This window comes from Hyperoodon ampullatus (assembly GCF_949752795.1).
Source record: "Hyperoodon ampullatus genome assembly, chromosome: 15".
In the NCBI taxonomy this organism is placed as follows: Eukaryota; Metazoa; Chordata; class Mammalia; order Artiodactyla; family Ziphiidae; genus Hyperoodon; species Hyperoodon ampullatus.
Window position 1 is genome coordinate 66,437,942 of NC_136928.1, and position 14,830 is coordinate 66,452,771.

The 14,830-nt window shown below is 51.7% G+C and overlaps 1 protein-coding gene across 2 annotated transcripts in view; it reads right to left on the reverse strand.

Annotated features, from left to right (window-relative positions):
• The window catches only part of PLB1 (phospholipase B1), a gene marked incomplete at its 5' end in the record, with an annotated part of 124,874 nt that overhangs the window by 17,178 nt on the left and 92,866 nt on the right, over nt 1-14,830 (reverse strand). For both annotated transcript variants that reach the window (XM_079721284.1, XM_079721283.1), the window contains 8 exons: nt 1,093-1,192; nt 1,411-1,454; nt 1,642-1,709; nt 3,912-3,970; nt 4,769-4,829; nt 7,866-7,931; nt 13,962-14,033; nt 14,588-14,683. In XM_079721284.1, the coding sequence (XP_079577410.1) occupies nt 1,093-1,192; nt 1,411-1,454; nt 1,642-1,709; nt 3,912-3,970; nt 4,769-4,829; nt 7,866-7,931; nt 13,962-14,033; nt 14,588-14,683 (566 nt within the window). The remainder of the gene's footprint in view (nt 1-1,092; nt 1,193-1,410; nt 1,455-1,641; nt 1,710-3,911; nt 3,971-4,768; nt 4,830-7,865; nt 7,932-13,961; nt 14,034-14,587; nt 14,684-14,830) is intronic.

The window sequence follows — 14,830 nt, forward strand, 5'->3', positions numbered from 1 at the left end:
GTGAAATAGAAAAAGCCGTTTAAGAGAAGTGAAGCAGGAAAGGGGAAAGGGGCTTGAATGTCAACAGACTAAGGAATCAATTCCTGGTTAATGAAGCCTGGGCTCTAAAAAATTAATAATAAAAAGATAATAATAATGGTAATACCAGCAACTAGAGGTTGATATTATGGCCCCATGAAGCCCAATTTTTTGCAGAAAATAATTCTTCCTGCTTATGACGTTGAGGACCTGACATCGCTTCCTGTGGCTCAGAGGCTCAAAGCGAGCGAGCGTGGGGCCCTCCTTACCGCATCTGAAAGGAACTTGCCCTGTAAACAGGGTGAGTCAAGCCGGTTCTGTTTCCCTGGTGATCTGAGCGCAGCAACCCTTCTACAAAGCAAAGATCCAGCACGCTCTGTGCAGAAAATCAATGAACTCCGTCAGGCATTTCAACTTTAATTATCTGGGTTGTTGTCAACCACAGAAATCCAAGTGAAAACAAACAACTGCCATGTTGTTTTGAGGGCCCTACCATCTAACTCCCTAGTGTCAAAATACGGCTTTTTCAGAGTCAAGGGCTGGAGGTTCAGAGGCAAGGGAGAAGGGAAGGGCGGCCAGCCGTGAGGTCCTGCTCTGTGTCCCCAAGGTGAGAGTCGTCACCTGCACATTCGACCCCAGCCTCCTCTGGGCTGGGAGGTCAGCTGGAATCAGCAGGAGGGTACCCTGCGCCCTGGCCGCATGCCTCCTGTCCAGCCACCCTCAAGGGCTTCTCCCCGCTGCCCTGAGAGGTGCTAAAAGCGCAGTGGGCAGAGCAAAGGCTCTGATTCAGCCTGGTCTGATCCTGGCTCCTCTGGTCACTCGCTCTGATAACCTTGGGCCACTCAGGAAACGGTCTAAGCCTCTGTGTCCTCACGCTAGTACCCATCTTGAAGGGTGTAAGGATTACAGGAGATAATCCACGTGAGGGGGCAGCTCAGGGCCGGGCAGCAGAAGTGCTCCGTGCACCACGGCTTACTGTCCGTCTGTGGGCCCCGGTCCCAGACACCACCCTTCTCTGTCCCCGATCTCTCAGCCTTGCCCTCCTCTGTCCCTCCAGTACCCACGTCCACTCACCGAGCTCTGGCCCCTTCCACTGCTGCATTCAGCCCGGCCGTCTCCTCCCGGGTGCCGGTGGAGAAGCCGAAGATTTTGGGGTTGAACTTCTTCAGAATGTCTTTGAAGAGGGAAGGAGCAGAGAGCACAGGTGAGAGGGAGATGGATGTGCAGTGTTGGGGCACAGGTGTGGGCAGGACGCTTCTGGGTCTTTTCAGGGCAGGCTGACTTCTCTCCTTACAGACAACCTTCTCTTCCCTCCCTCAGGGGAAGGGCCCTGGCCTCAGGGAGGGGTTGTTAACGGCCACAGTGATGGTGCCTCTCTGTGTTGCTACTTACTGGGCAGTGTGGTGTGGGTCCCCAAGTCGCCATCCCCTCCAATGCTGGGGAAGAGAAAGCACATTTGTTAAAATCACAGGTCATCATATTTCTGAGTCCGAACCAGACAGTCTGCCCTGGGGCAGGATTCTCGAGTACCCGGCCTCATCTCTCGAGGGGTGACAGGGAAACACACCACCCACGCTTCTGTGGGGAGCATCATCAACAGAGATGAGTGGAGAACACCCTCACCTCCAGGAGAGTCCCCTCCAGGATGTGGGGAGGTCACTGGAGTTGCTGGGTCGGGCTCCCACCGCTGTCTGAAAGGCAAAGAGAAGGCTCTAGAGCTGGGCTGGGTCGGGTGCCGGCTGGGGGCACTGGGGAGGGGCCCTCTTGCCCTGGTGTAGCAGCTGGGGCCTGGATTTACCTTTTCTGAAAATGGTACCAGCTTTTCCCCAGGCCACTTAATCTCGGAGTCGTCCTGACTTCCCGATCTTCCACACGCACCCGGTAACCAAGTTGTGGAAGAAGCAAGATTCTTCCTCCCCACCCTCTCTGGCTTGCATCCCTTTCTTCGTGTTCCCTTTGCCATATTTCCAGTTAAGACTCTCATCTCCTCACCGCGGACAGCTCTGGCCTCCACCTGACCCCACGGTCTCCAGCGTCTCTTCCCATCTCACGGGGCTGCCCACCTGCTCTGCCAAGCACACCTGTTCCTTCACACCTCCCCCCGACTCTGACCTTTCAGTGGGTCTCTCTTACTCACAGGGTCAGAGCCAAACCCCTTCACCAACATTCGGAGCTCACCATGACCTGGTGTCCACTTTCCTTTCCTTGTTCACCGCCTCCTTCCCTGTCCACACAAACCTTCAGGTCTAAATAAGTTGATCTGAAGCATGAGGGCCTTGGACCAGCCTACTACCAGCCACTCCATCCTTTCTGGGAATGCTAAAGTGCCTCCTTTCCAGCCATTAAGTCTCCAGTTCATTCTCTAACACCTTTGTCAATTTCTGCCTCCTCCATAACGCTTTTTCTAAAGGCCTTATTTTTTAAATAAATGTTTATTGGAGTATAGTTGCTTTCTAAAGGCCCTATCTTAAAAAAAGAGAGTATTCCTCTTTAAAAATTACAAAAGTAATATGCATTGACTATAACCAGTGAAATGATGCAAAGATGTTTTAATTAATAATTTACCCCTACTTTAGTCACCCTGCCTCCTGCTCCGGGTTCTACATCCCCTCCCTCCTCACCCCTTACCCTCACATACACACTACCAAAATCAACTAATGGTTAAGAGCCTGGTGTGTATCCTTCCTTCCACAGCTTTCCCCACGTTCATTCCAAAATTAAAACACACTCACACACATCTGGAGAAGTTGTTCTTTACTGAAATGTATACCTGATTTCACAAATCCTGTTTGTCCCCTATATGATTACGTACCTCCTTCTGTGTACGTTTTTTTAATTTCCCCAGCTGGACAAGTTTCTAGAAGGTTAAGACTACATCTCGGGCCTCCCTGGTGGCGCAGTGGTTGGGAGTCCGCCTGCCGGTGCAGGGGATGCGGGTTCGTGCCCCGGTCTGGGAGGATCCCATGTGCCGCGGAGCGGCTGGGCCCGTGAGCCATGGCTGCTGGGCCTGCGCGTCCGGAGCCTGTGCTCCGCAACGGGAGAGGCCACAGCGGTGAGAGGCCCGCGTACCACAAAAAAAAAAAAAAAAAAAAAAAAAAAAAAAAAAAGACTACATCTCATACTTATTTTCCCTCTGAATTGCTAGCAGAGTGTCTCACACACAGACAATAGCTAAATAGTTGGCCAGTACAACTCCTTTAGTGAAACTGTGCTATGTGCAGGTATTGGGCCCCCTCTGCCCCCACGAACACATCTTTAAGTGGGGTGAGCGGGTGCTGGGCAGTGTGTGGGTAAGACCCACCACCCTAGGAGTCTGGGTGAAGGAAGGAAGGAAGGAGCCTGCCCTGGTAAAGGCAGGCAGACTTGGATAAGTACCTTAACACAGGGGTCCCCAACCCCCGGGCCTCGGACCAGTACTGGCCCGAAGCCTGTTAGGAGCTGGGCCGCACTGCAGGAGGTGAGGGGTGGGCAAGCGAGCGAAGCTTCATCTGCGATTCCCCACCACTACTCATCGCACACGTTACCCCCGAACCCACCCCGTCCCCCTCCCCCGTCCGTGGAAAAACTGTCTTCCACGACACCTGTCCCTGGTGCCAGAAAGGTTGGGGACCGCTGCCTTAACACACGCAGATGAAATGCTTGGGAACAGTGGGGAAGCGGGGTGGACGGCTTCTATCAGGGGATGGAGCGGAGGCCCCGTGGAAGAGGTGGTATTGAGCCAGGCTGTGGAAGGGCGGAGGGGAGGGCACTCTCGATTGCCTGGTGGTGTTTTGTGGCTGCCTGGCTATGTTTCATTGCCGGACACAGGTATGTTCTCAGCTAAATGCTGAACACAGAGCTGATGTGGAGGAAGAGTTGATTCCGCACAGGGCCTGGCCCGGCTCAGTACTCACAGTCAGCGAGTCACCCAGGGCAGCCACCACTTTGATATCCGCAGGTTGGAGCTCATGGACTAGGGAGACAGGAAGAAAGACGGATGGTCAGTGGAGGTCTTCCTTTGAAACTATTAACTTGGCTAGGAGTCTGAGATTCTGTTCTTATCCCACAGGTTCCCATTAAACTTATTTCCAGGGCTTCCCTGGTGGCGCAGTGGTTGAGAGTCCGCCTGCCGATGCAGGGGACACGGGTTCGTGCCCCGGTCCGGGAAGATCCCACATGGCACGGAGCGGCTAGGACCGTGAGCCATGGCTGCTGAGCCTGCACGTCCAGAGCCTGTGCTCCGCAACGGGAGAGGCCGCAGCAGTGAGAGGCCCGCGTACCGCAAAAAACAAAAACAAAAACAAAACAAAAAACTTATTTCCAGCCTAAGGCTTTAGAAAATTTGTATTTTCCATCTATTCAGAGCAACTAAGGCACTGAAGGTAATGGGCTTGATGGCTCTTATACATCCTGAGAGGAGCCCAGTTCACACTGGAGTGGTCCAGGAAAGTTCCAGCTGGGTTGGGGGCGGGTGGGTCACGAGCACAGGTAGAGAGGACCCCAATCCCTGACTATACCTACCTCACTGGGCAGGGAGGTCTGAGAGGCTGCCACTGGGACTGAGCCGAGAGGAGAAGTGTGGTTTGTGGAGAGCCTGGGAGCCCAGCAGTGCTACAGCCTAGCTTGTTATGGGCTACCCGGGATCAAGGTCTGCACTGCATGGGAATCAGCAAGACCTGCTCAAGGCTCCAAGGTGTGTTTGTAGGTTCTCCCAACAACCTGACACTTAGCCAGGCCCTTGACTGAAGGGGGTGATGATGTTTATACTCACCTGACGTGGGGACACTGTTGGAAGGATTCCACTCCTCACACAGGAAGTCACTGCCCCAGTTCTAAATCAACAGGAGGAAAGACACAACGCCCGACACTCACTGGGCAGGAAGGTTAGCTTCAGCCCAGGAAGAACTAGCTGAGGAATTCTTGGTGGAGGCTGGAATTATGTTACTATAGGGGATCGTGTGAGGCTAGAGCTGTGAGTTGTGGATGGAGTGAGAGGGGAATCAGAGAGGAGAAAATAGGTCTCTCCCCACCCGCCATGCACAAAACACATGATGTGTGGACACACTCATGCACACCCACAGTCTTTCCCACCTCAACTTATCTACACCCTTAAATGGAGCCCACAGTTATCCAAAGCAGGGGAGAAAACAGTGAAGGTGTGCAACAGGTGGTCTTCCAAAGGAACACAGACTTGGATGCCTAATAAGAGGTCCCATGTGGGTTTGGTGGTGTCGTTTAACATGAAACTAATGGACACTAATTACAATGCTAGGACCAAAACAATAATTACAATATATTCAGGACAGTAATGTGAAATTTTTACAACTGCAAAGTTTCTGCTTTCTGCATATCATTTCTGAATACGTGCATATCATTTCTTTTAGCATATTTAATTTAATAGCCAACCAATTCCTTGTATGTATATAAATTAACGTCTATAACCTGGATACCTTCAGTCCAATTCTCTTGTCTCTGGAATATAGGGCACACTTGCCAGGCGCTGGAGGAGGGAATAGGGAGGGAAGCAGAGGGCGCAGAAGTTGGGGGAAAGATAGAGTCCCTTCCCTAGTGCAGACGCTTGCACGTGCCCAGAGGGGCCTGAGGGACAAGCCCAGTAGGGCTGAGTGCACAGTAGGGCTCCACACACAGGTGTTGTCCAGTTGACTGATTCTCTAGGTGTGTGGTTGCCAAAGGCTTTGGAAGCTTGTCTCTTTCATTTGGTCAGATGATGAGGAAGACATGCCTTGTTAAAACACTCCTCTCACAAGGGAGCAAAAATGAAACTTCCTTTAAATATTAGTTGCTTAATCTGATGTAATTTAGTTTATTCCAAGGAACTGCTCAGTTCACACGGCTGGAATCCTTCTTCTGTGTGGGAGTTCTACTGAAATCAAGAACACATTTGTGCGCAGATGACAAATATCCGGGGAAGATGCAATTTAAAAAAATTCTATAGCCGTGAGCACTTTAGAAACATCTCAGAGAACTGGTGAGCCAGAGACAAGCCCACCCCATGCAGATAAACAGGCCCAGGTTGGAAATGGAGCGCTCTCGTCTGTTCCAAGGGAAGAACTGTACTTGGCACGCTACGCCAGGGCACCTGGATCCCCTGCGGGTCTTGTTAAATGCAGATCCTGAGACAGCAGGACTGGTGTGCTGCCTAAGACTCTGCATTTCTAACAAGTTCTCAAGTAATGTTGCTGTTGCCTGTCTGTGGCTAATTTAAATAGCAAGGTATTTTAAAAAAAGAAAAAAATCCCACCCCTTTCTAGGCCTGAGTTTTTAACTCTTCCGGCAACAGAAGCAAAGACACATGAGACTAAGATCCAAGAGGACAGAACCAGAACCACTGTATTCACCAGTGTATACCCAGCACTTTGCACAGTGCCTGTGCCATTTAGGCATCCAATAAATATACACATGTTAGATAAATCAATCAATGCCCAACTGACAAGATGTAGCTGACATTTCAACTCTAATGGATTTTGTCAGTGGTTGGCCTGGGACACACCTCTTTTGGGCTAACATGAGCCTGAGCTTCAGCTGGCTTATAAAAGTCTTTCCTCAATCACTCCTGCTGCTCCAGAATCCATTTTCCACACTAGTCAGAGAGTCTTTAAAAAGGTGAAATAGATTACATCACCTTCTCCTAGAACCTCTGACAGTTTCCCACAGCGCTCCACCTGAAGTCCAACCTTCTTTCTTAGGGATTCAGATTCTGTGTGATTGGTCCCTCAATAAACCCTCTGGTCTCATGACCTACTCTCTACCTCATTCACACGCCCACAGCCACACTGACTTGTTTCCCTCATCAAATACACCCAACTCAGCCCCACTTCTGAGCCTTTGCACTCCCTGGTCCTGCCTGGGACCCTGGCTCTGGCTCTCCAGATAGCCGGCGTCTTTTCATCATACACATCCCAGCTCAAATCTCTCCTCAGAGCGGCCTGACGTGGTCTGCACAGCTCATCAGAACATGCCACCCTCCCTGCCCCATCTCACTTTCCTGCATCACCTTCCTCAGAGCTGTCTTCACTATCTGAAATGATTGTGCTTAGCTGTCTACTGGATGCCTCCTCCGGTAGACTGTAAGCTCCATGAGGGGTGGGACCCATCTGTCTGGTCCACTGCTCTATCTTCCTGAATCAGTGTCTGACACATAGTAGGTGCCCAGTCTGGAATGACATTTAACTCCTGAGGGCAGGACCACGCGGACACTTCTCTGAACGCCCTCCGGCCCCTCGCACAAGACTGGACAAACCATAGGTGCTCATCCGACACTGGTGGTTGATCCCTCGATCTGGTGGCCGACACAAGTGGTCTGGACCAGTCCAGTCCTGCAAGGCCTGGTGCGGTTCAGGATCCTTCAGCCCATCTTTGCAGTAGCTGTCCCTAAAGCCATAGGCCCTGAATCCTCAGAGCTAGAATGATTGACTTGAACCAAACAAGCCCTGGAGACCCACCTGCATATGTGTCAGCTTCCTGTTGGGCCCAGCCCCCAGAACTGAGGTTCTTCCCACTCAACTACAGGAAATTGACAGTGCATCATACCCACCGCCTCCCCCTCATCTCTTCTTGAAAGGCTGAGCTGCCTGATCAGAAATGATGTTTGTGCAAAGGTCAAAGAAAACTGATCCATAGGCGCTTCCTCTAGTTGGTTGCTGACATCAGGTAAACACTTGAGAACATGTTAGGACAATCCTGGGACTTTGTGGTTCAGGAGCCTCTTCTTCACATTCCAATTTCCAGTATGTAAGAGGGGTACGTTTCTGATTAAGCTAACTTTCCGAAACCCACACCACGCCCTGAGTCGCTGGGAGGTGGAAATGGTTTGTCCCTGAGAGAGACAGACGTGCGTCAGGGGTTACCTCAATGGATGGCTTGGTGGGGTATGTGTAGTTACTGTTCCGGGGGGTTCTCAGGAAGGGTTCATTCTAAGAGAGAACGAAACCACAGGGAGAGGTTATCTGACAGCCTGGAAGATTGCTTAGGAAACATTAAGTACTAACAATCCTGTCCTGTAGATTTGTTTAACATGATCTTCTGCATTTAAATAGAAAGAACCGTACAAACATAATTTCATTCATTCCCTAGAGGGTTTTACATAACAGCTTTGACAAAGGATGCATAATAAACGGCCTAAAAAGGGTTCCATACATGTTCTATTCAGGGTTCTGCGCTTTTGTTTTCACCCTGACAATTGAACATCTCCCTAATCCTCAGAATGATTTTCTTTCCTTTGTCATTTCCCTGGCAAGAGATTCACATTATAGCACTTTTTTCTTCACCAAAAAGTGTTATGATCATCAATGTATTTTAATATCTGTTGCTATTATTATTATTTTGCCTCCTTTGAATTATGTATCTTACCCCCTTCGGGTTGGCTTCACATACTCTGGTTGTGTCTTTTCCTCGTGAAACAGCCTCTTCATTCCCTGCTCGCCTATTTATTTTACAGTCAGTTTCACACGTGCCCAGTCAAGAATCCAGGTCTATTCAGTTGTGGGTGATAAGTTAGTCGAAGAGGGAAGTAGACAAAGGAGAAACAGGGGAAAGCAGGTAATGAGAAAATGTGAAAATGACAGTGAAGCAATAAGAAGTTCATAAGCCAGAGATCAGGCCAAACAGCCCAGGGCTGTCAGCACCTTCACAAGACGTGCTGCGTGGGGTAGAAGGGCCATGGTCTGAAAATTTGGGAATAACATGGGATTAAGTAGGAAGGACCGGAATGCTGGAGACGAGGTCCTTGCAGATCCGAACCAGGGGTTGAAAGCTGACGGCCCATCTGCTCTATTTTGGCCTGAAAGCTGCTTAAAAAGGAAGAGGAGGAAAGGAAGGGAGAGGAGAGAAGACCACGACTCTGAATGCTTCCAGAAGAGGTGCGTGCCCTTCAGTTCTGGCCTCCTCTTGTCCCAGACCTGATCCCATCCACACAATCGTGTTCCTGCCTGGCACTGCCTCTGAGTTTGCAACCCCTGAATGCCCCCACCTTACAGATGAGGAGCGACTGAGGGGCAGAGTGGAGGAGGGACCTGCTCCACGTGGAGCGCAGGCAGTGAGTGCAGAGCCGGGCCCGACCCGTCAAGTCTCCTGACCAGCAGCGGCCTCCTTCCATTCCTCACGGGGAATTCCTCCTGATCACGGGGATCAGGTCCGAGAAAGACCCTGCTGGTCAGACAGAGGGATGAGGAAGAGAAGGTCTCAGCAGTCACCTTGGAGGATGAAATCTATGTACATAAAAGCCCTCAGCACAGACCTTGGCTCCCTGGGCAGTGCACGTCTCTCCTAACCTCTGAGTCTCGGCATTCCTAGCTGAAACACGACTCAGAGGGGCACTAAGGGCCAAGGGCAGGAAGTGTGCCCTGGACCGTCTGCAACACTGCAAGGAGACAGAACTTACAATGGCACATTGCCCCGGCTAACGAGGCTTGTCTCTGGCCAATGCTATTCAGTGTCCCCTGAGCTTCACCATCAGACGAGGGCACTCTGGGAGCATCCTATAAATAAATGACCCAACTTTGTAGAGCCCCATGTGTTCAGAGCTCTGTTCTAGGTGCCAGAATGAGAGGAGGATACAGAGGCTTACAACCCAGTCAGGCAGAGAACATGAGAAGCATCAGGCAGCGAAGCGTCAGAGGATAGTGTGTCAAGTGCAGGAATTGCTGAGGAACGGTTGCAAGATCTGGGAATGTGTGGTCCTCAAAGACGAGACTCACCGGGAGGGGGGTCACTCGTTATCATTCTCTCCCCACTTCACGGGAGCCCCAATTGGGCACAGGGCCTGGGGGCTGGAGCTCGTCTCAGAGTGGCTACCACAGGAAGAACCGGAGGGCAAAGACGCCCCCTGCCCTTCCAGACATGCTTCAAATCAAAGTGGAGCGTCTATTTCATCACATGATCCAACGGTAGAGGGAGGAGTCAGAGAGGGGAGACTGAACTAAGGCGTCAGGGAGACACTGGAATGCGGTGGGGGGTGAGGCCAGAACAGGAACAATGAGAACAGGTCCAGGACAGGGGCGGACAGGCGGCCTGGGTGCCCTGGGCCTGTTTTACTGCCCGTTGACCGCACTGTGTCTGCATGAGTCAGACTGGGTTAAAGGCCTGGTGCTGAGCAGAGGGAAGAGGGAGCCCATTTCGCCCGCTGGCTGTCCTAGGCTAGGTTGATAACACCAGTAAGTAGAAAGCTAAGCCTGTTGAAGGCCAGCACAAGGAAATGTTCTCCTAGTCAGAGTTGTGCAAAGATGGTGTGGCCTGCCGGTGGGCACAGCCCGGACAGCCACCTGATGTGAGTCAGCCACGTGAGTCAGTGGCTTCAGGAAAAGGTCATGTTTATCTTGGCAGCGTTACTAGGTGTAAAGTTCCGTGAAGGAGAGCTGGTTTTCTTCTGTTCTGTGCTGCTCGGACCAAACCGGGTGTGTACTGTCAGGGCCGGGCACCAACGTAAGGGGGGGCCAGGTTCCAAGGAGACATACCTACTACGTGAGGCAGGGTTTGGGACACTCGTCTGCGATAAATAGTTGAGGAAACTGAGGAGAAGACCCAGGGGAGGGTGGTAGTGATAGAAGAGAAGAGGACATAACAGCAGCACATGGAGCACCCTCTGACACTTCTGGCCCATCCCATCCCATCCTCCCATATTATTATCCTATCCCATACCATCATCCCATCCCAAACGCGACCCACTAGGCTGATTTTACAACCTGTCAACAGGTAGCCACTTGGCTGTTAGAAAAGCACTGCCTTGAGAGTGTGGAAGTTTAAGTAGAGGCCATAGCCTCTAGTTGCCTTGGGAGGGATGTGGGAGAATAATTCAATTATTATATGAGAGATTGCCTCCACAGGACTCCAAGGCCCTCTGCACTGAGATCCTAAGGTTATAAAATTCTCTGTTGCTGTATGATGGGAAGCATCAGGTGACCTTTAACCCACAAAGTGATGAGGACCTGAACTGGGGTGGTGGCAGTGGGAACGGAAAGGGTGCCAGCGGGAAAAGCACTAGGAAGAATCCTATCAGAGAGCGTGCCTGACGTTTCACACCTGCACAACTGTGACAGCCACAACAATATGGACAGAAATAGGAAGTCCTAAGGACCAGAGAGTTTGGGAAGACAACTATTTTGTTCCTGTTTGGACGTTGTTACTCAAACATTATTTTTTGAACGAATATGTTGAGTTTGAGATGATGAGGAGGTCAGGGCAGGAATGGGAGATTTAGAAGTCCAAAGCATTCAAAAGATCATAGACCCCATATGTAATTCAAACTAGAAACACTGCTAAACAATAAAGTAAGTATAAGGGAATCTAACAAACCTCAGCTTTTTCTCAAGATGAAAGACTGGATGAAATATCATTTGAAATTATTTCAGTTTGTCTCTCCGTGTTTCCCCCTGGTTCCCCCATTTTGTGGGTACCCTGATCATATATTTAATCTGCCTTCTGGGTAAGCTTACACCATAGAGGGCAACCAAGGGGAAAGATCTCTTAAGGGTTAGAAATAGAGCTCAAGTTTGGGGAAAAAGTAAGAAATGACGACACAGGTTGGGGGATCCTAGGCAAAGAAATGTAACGGGAAACCCTGGAAATGGACAGATCTCAGAGGGAGGGGACCTAAAGAAAGAGAAAAGAGAATAGGGCTGAGACATGGAAGTTGGAGAATGTCCACATTTTCCATGCTGGGAGAAAGGAAGGAGGGTCATTAAAAGAGATGGGGTGGGGGGGGGTAGACACTAGAAAAACAGAACAGTCAAGGTGGTTTTACATCCACAAATGCAAGGAGGAATAAATTCACGGAGGAGGTGGCTAACTCTGACAAACGCTTCTAGAGAGGGCGGGAAAACTAAGAGCTGAAAAAGGACCCTGCTCATCTTTGGCTGATTTCTTCAAAGCTTGAGGAGGAGCCACAGCCAGCTGCCCTGGGTTAGGGAAGGAGCGGGCAGAGGCCATGAAGGCAGGACGGGGACACACAGTCCACGGAGCAACTGGTCAAAAGTTGGCCGTAAAATCCTGTGCGCAACCTTAAAGTCTAACAGAAATCCATGGAACGCTGTTACGTGCCCGACCTGGCTGGGCAGAATGCACTTGCAGTTGATTGGGGCTGGGGGAGGAGCAGGCAGGAAGCCGAGAGAGCTCCCCATGCTTGCGTCCGTCCCTGCCCCCTCCTCCCTGCTGGGTCCTGCCTGTTGCCTCTATGTTTAGACTCAGCTAGGACTAAAATATGTGCTGCCTGGCCCCTGTCAGCTCACACTGAGTTGCTGGTGGACTTTTATATAGCTCCAAGGCACATGGGAGGGAGCAGATGGGACCTGAGGAATGCAGAATTCTACGTTGCCTGGTGCGGTGAAGTTGGGCTGGCCAACAGATGGATCCTTTTTGGAATGTGCTCTGGGGTTGCCTGGCAACCGCTTCTCCCAGGCTGGGCTTCTACGGTTCCAGGAGGCTGGATTTGCTCTCCTCTGCTCACCAGTGGCTCAGTCAGGTTCTGTCCAGGAGGAGAAGCGGAGCCCCATGTGGCTTGAGATTCTGGGTGAAGCAGCAGCCTTTTGGGGCTCCTTGCCTGGTCTGGGACTTTGAAGCCTATGGTGACAGGGCTCTACCTGCCCCAGTGCCTAGGCTCCAACCTGGTACTTAACAGATATTTGTGAGGAGGAGAGCAAATGACGGCTCCCTGGAATGGGTTGTTATTACTTTTACTGTTTAATGGAAGGGGAATTGGCAGATTGGAGAGGGTTTTCCATGGCTGATGTTCAGTATGGCCATATGGGTTGTTAAAATATTGAAATACTTACCCCCGTATGGCTTACAGGCACTGCTCTGAGTCCCCGAATGCCCCCACTACCCAGGTTGCCTGGCCCCTCCCCCAGAACCCGCTGTACGTGGGTCTAGCAATTACAGGGTTTACACCTGGCACAGAAGGGCCCTCTCAGACCTTGCCCACATTGCACCGATTATTACACCTTTTGACCATCTCCTTTGCTCCAAGCCCTGGACCCAGCATCTGAGCCCTCTGCTACCACTGCCTTCGCTCCTGCATCCCTTCTTCCCACCCTCCCGATGAAGCTGATGGTACACAAGGCTGAGCCTGGGCCTGAGACTGGGGTGGGGAAGGCAGCAGACAGGGAGGGGTATACCAGGCAGGGCTGCCCACTGTCTCTGGAGCCCTGGCAGACACACGGGGGAGCTGCAGGTCCTCTCCCTGCTCAGCTGGGAGGGTGGGAGAGGGCGAAGCAGCCCGACCCAGGTGGGAAACCCAGCCTCCCAGACTGGGCCAGGCTCTCCTGCTTTTGTTGCCTCTGAGGGCTCTCTGGCCTCAGCCTTATTTGGTTAAAGAGCCATAAGACAGGGGCTCGAAGAGGGGGTTGAAGGCAATGGGCACATGTACCTGCCCCACCCCTGGGCCTGAAATCAGGTTTAACAACCACTTAGATCTTCCTCCTTAAAAGGAGCCCAGCCAGCCTCACCCCAGTCACGGCAAGGCCGGGCCTGCTTGCCCCTCCCCCACCCAGCTCCAGGGCTCTCCTCTCTGACCCTCTCCCTGCCGGACGTTCCCGATCCAGGCCCGACGACCACTAACCACAGCTTCTGAGCCCAGCTGGCTTCTTGCTAGGCCTCCAACCTGCAGCCAGACCTTCCCAATTGCCCCACGTACCGCTGCTGAACTGAGTGGTCTTGCCACCTTCTGGCTTATTAACGCCACTTCTCAAGAAGCCACATCCGTCACCCTGCTCGTCTCCCTCTGCTGGGCCCAGGCCTCCTCTCCCACCTGCCTCTCCCACAGACACAGGTGCTTCTGTACCCTCTTCTACCCCCTGTGTTCCCCTCCACTTCCCTCCATCCTCCGAAGTCCATCCTCTCCCAGTCAGGGGGCAAGATGGGCAAAGGGGAAGCTGCGGTGCGGGGTGAAGGGGATGGGTGGGGTCTGAGCTCTGGGTTTCTGGCGAGCAGCACAGCAGGCCCTCCCTCATTACCTGAGCAGGGCAGGGGAGGGGTATATCTGCCGTCAGGTCCAGGGTATCCGTTTTCTTTCCTAGTGGTTCAAGCTGATTGAGGAAGAAAAGAGAGACATGCATGTACTAATTTGTTTCCACTGAAGTGAACATTCCCTGGCAGGGCATCCTGCAGTGGGGAAAGCTCAGAATTTGATTTCAGGGGGTCTGGCTTCTACTCCTCGCACTGCCAGTTGCCAGCTGTGGGATATTGGGCAAGTTTCTTAGCTTCTGTAGGATTCAGCTTCCTCATAAACTCCTAAGACTTTTCTTGCAGGGCTGTTGAGAAGCTTAAATGAGATAACATGGCTTAAACTGCCTAGAACAGCTGCTGACACATAGAAAATATTGAATAAACATGAGGGTTCTGCCTTGCATTCATGTAAAGAGTCCCACACCGCAGTTCAAAGCCCATAAGAGGGGAGGCAGTTGATCCTGGAATCATAAGGACTCCGTATTTTCAGTTCTATACAGACTTCCACAGATGCGCTGGCCACGGCTCCTCTGTATCTTGCTTGCAAAGGGAGGCCAGGAACAAGCTCCATTCTAGGGGGGGCTTTGCTCTAGACTAGAACCCCAGAGAACAAGGGACATCCCACTTATTTTACCATGTTGACCCAAAGGGCTCTGGAGAGCTGGGAGTGGAATTTCTGATTTGGATGGAGGCAGTCTGGGGCGAAGAAAGACACATCTGGGCGCCCATCCTGAGGGAGAGAAACAGACGTCCTTAAGATCCCGTTGGTGCAGAGGGTGGATAGTGGGCCACAGCTGGTGGGCCTGACCCCTGGGGTTGACCTCTCAAGGCCCTCCTCCCCTGAGGGTGCTCCCAGCCTGTGGCTTCCTAAGGCCCT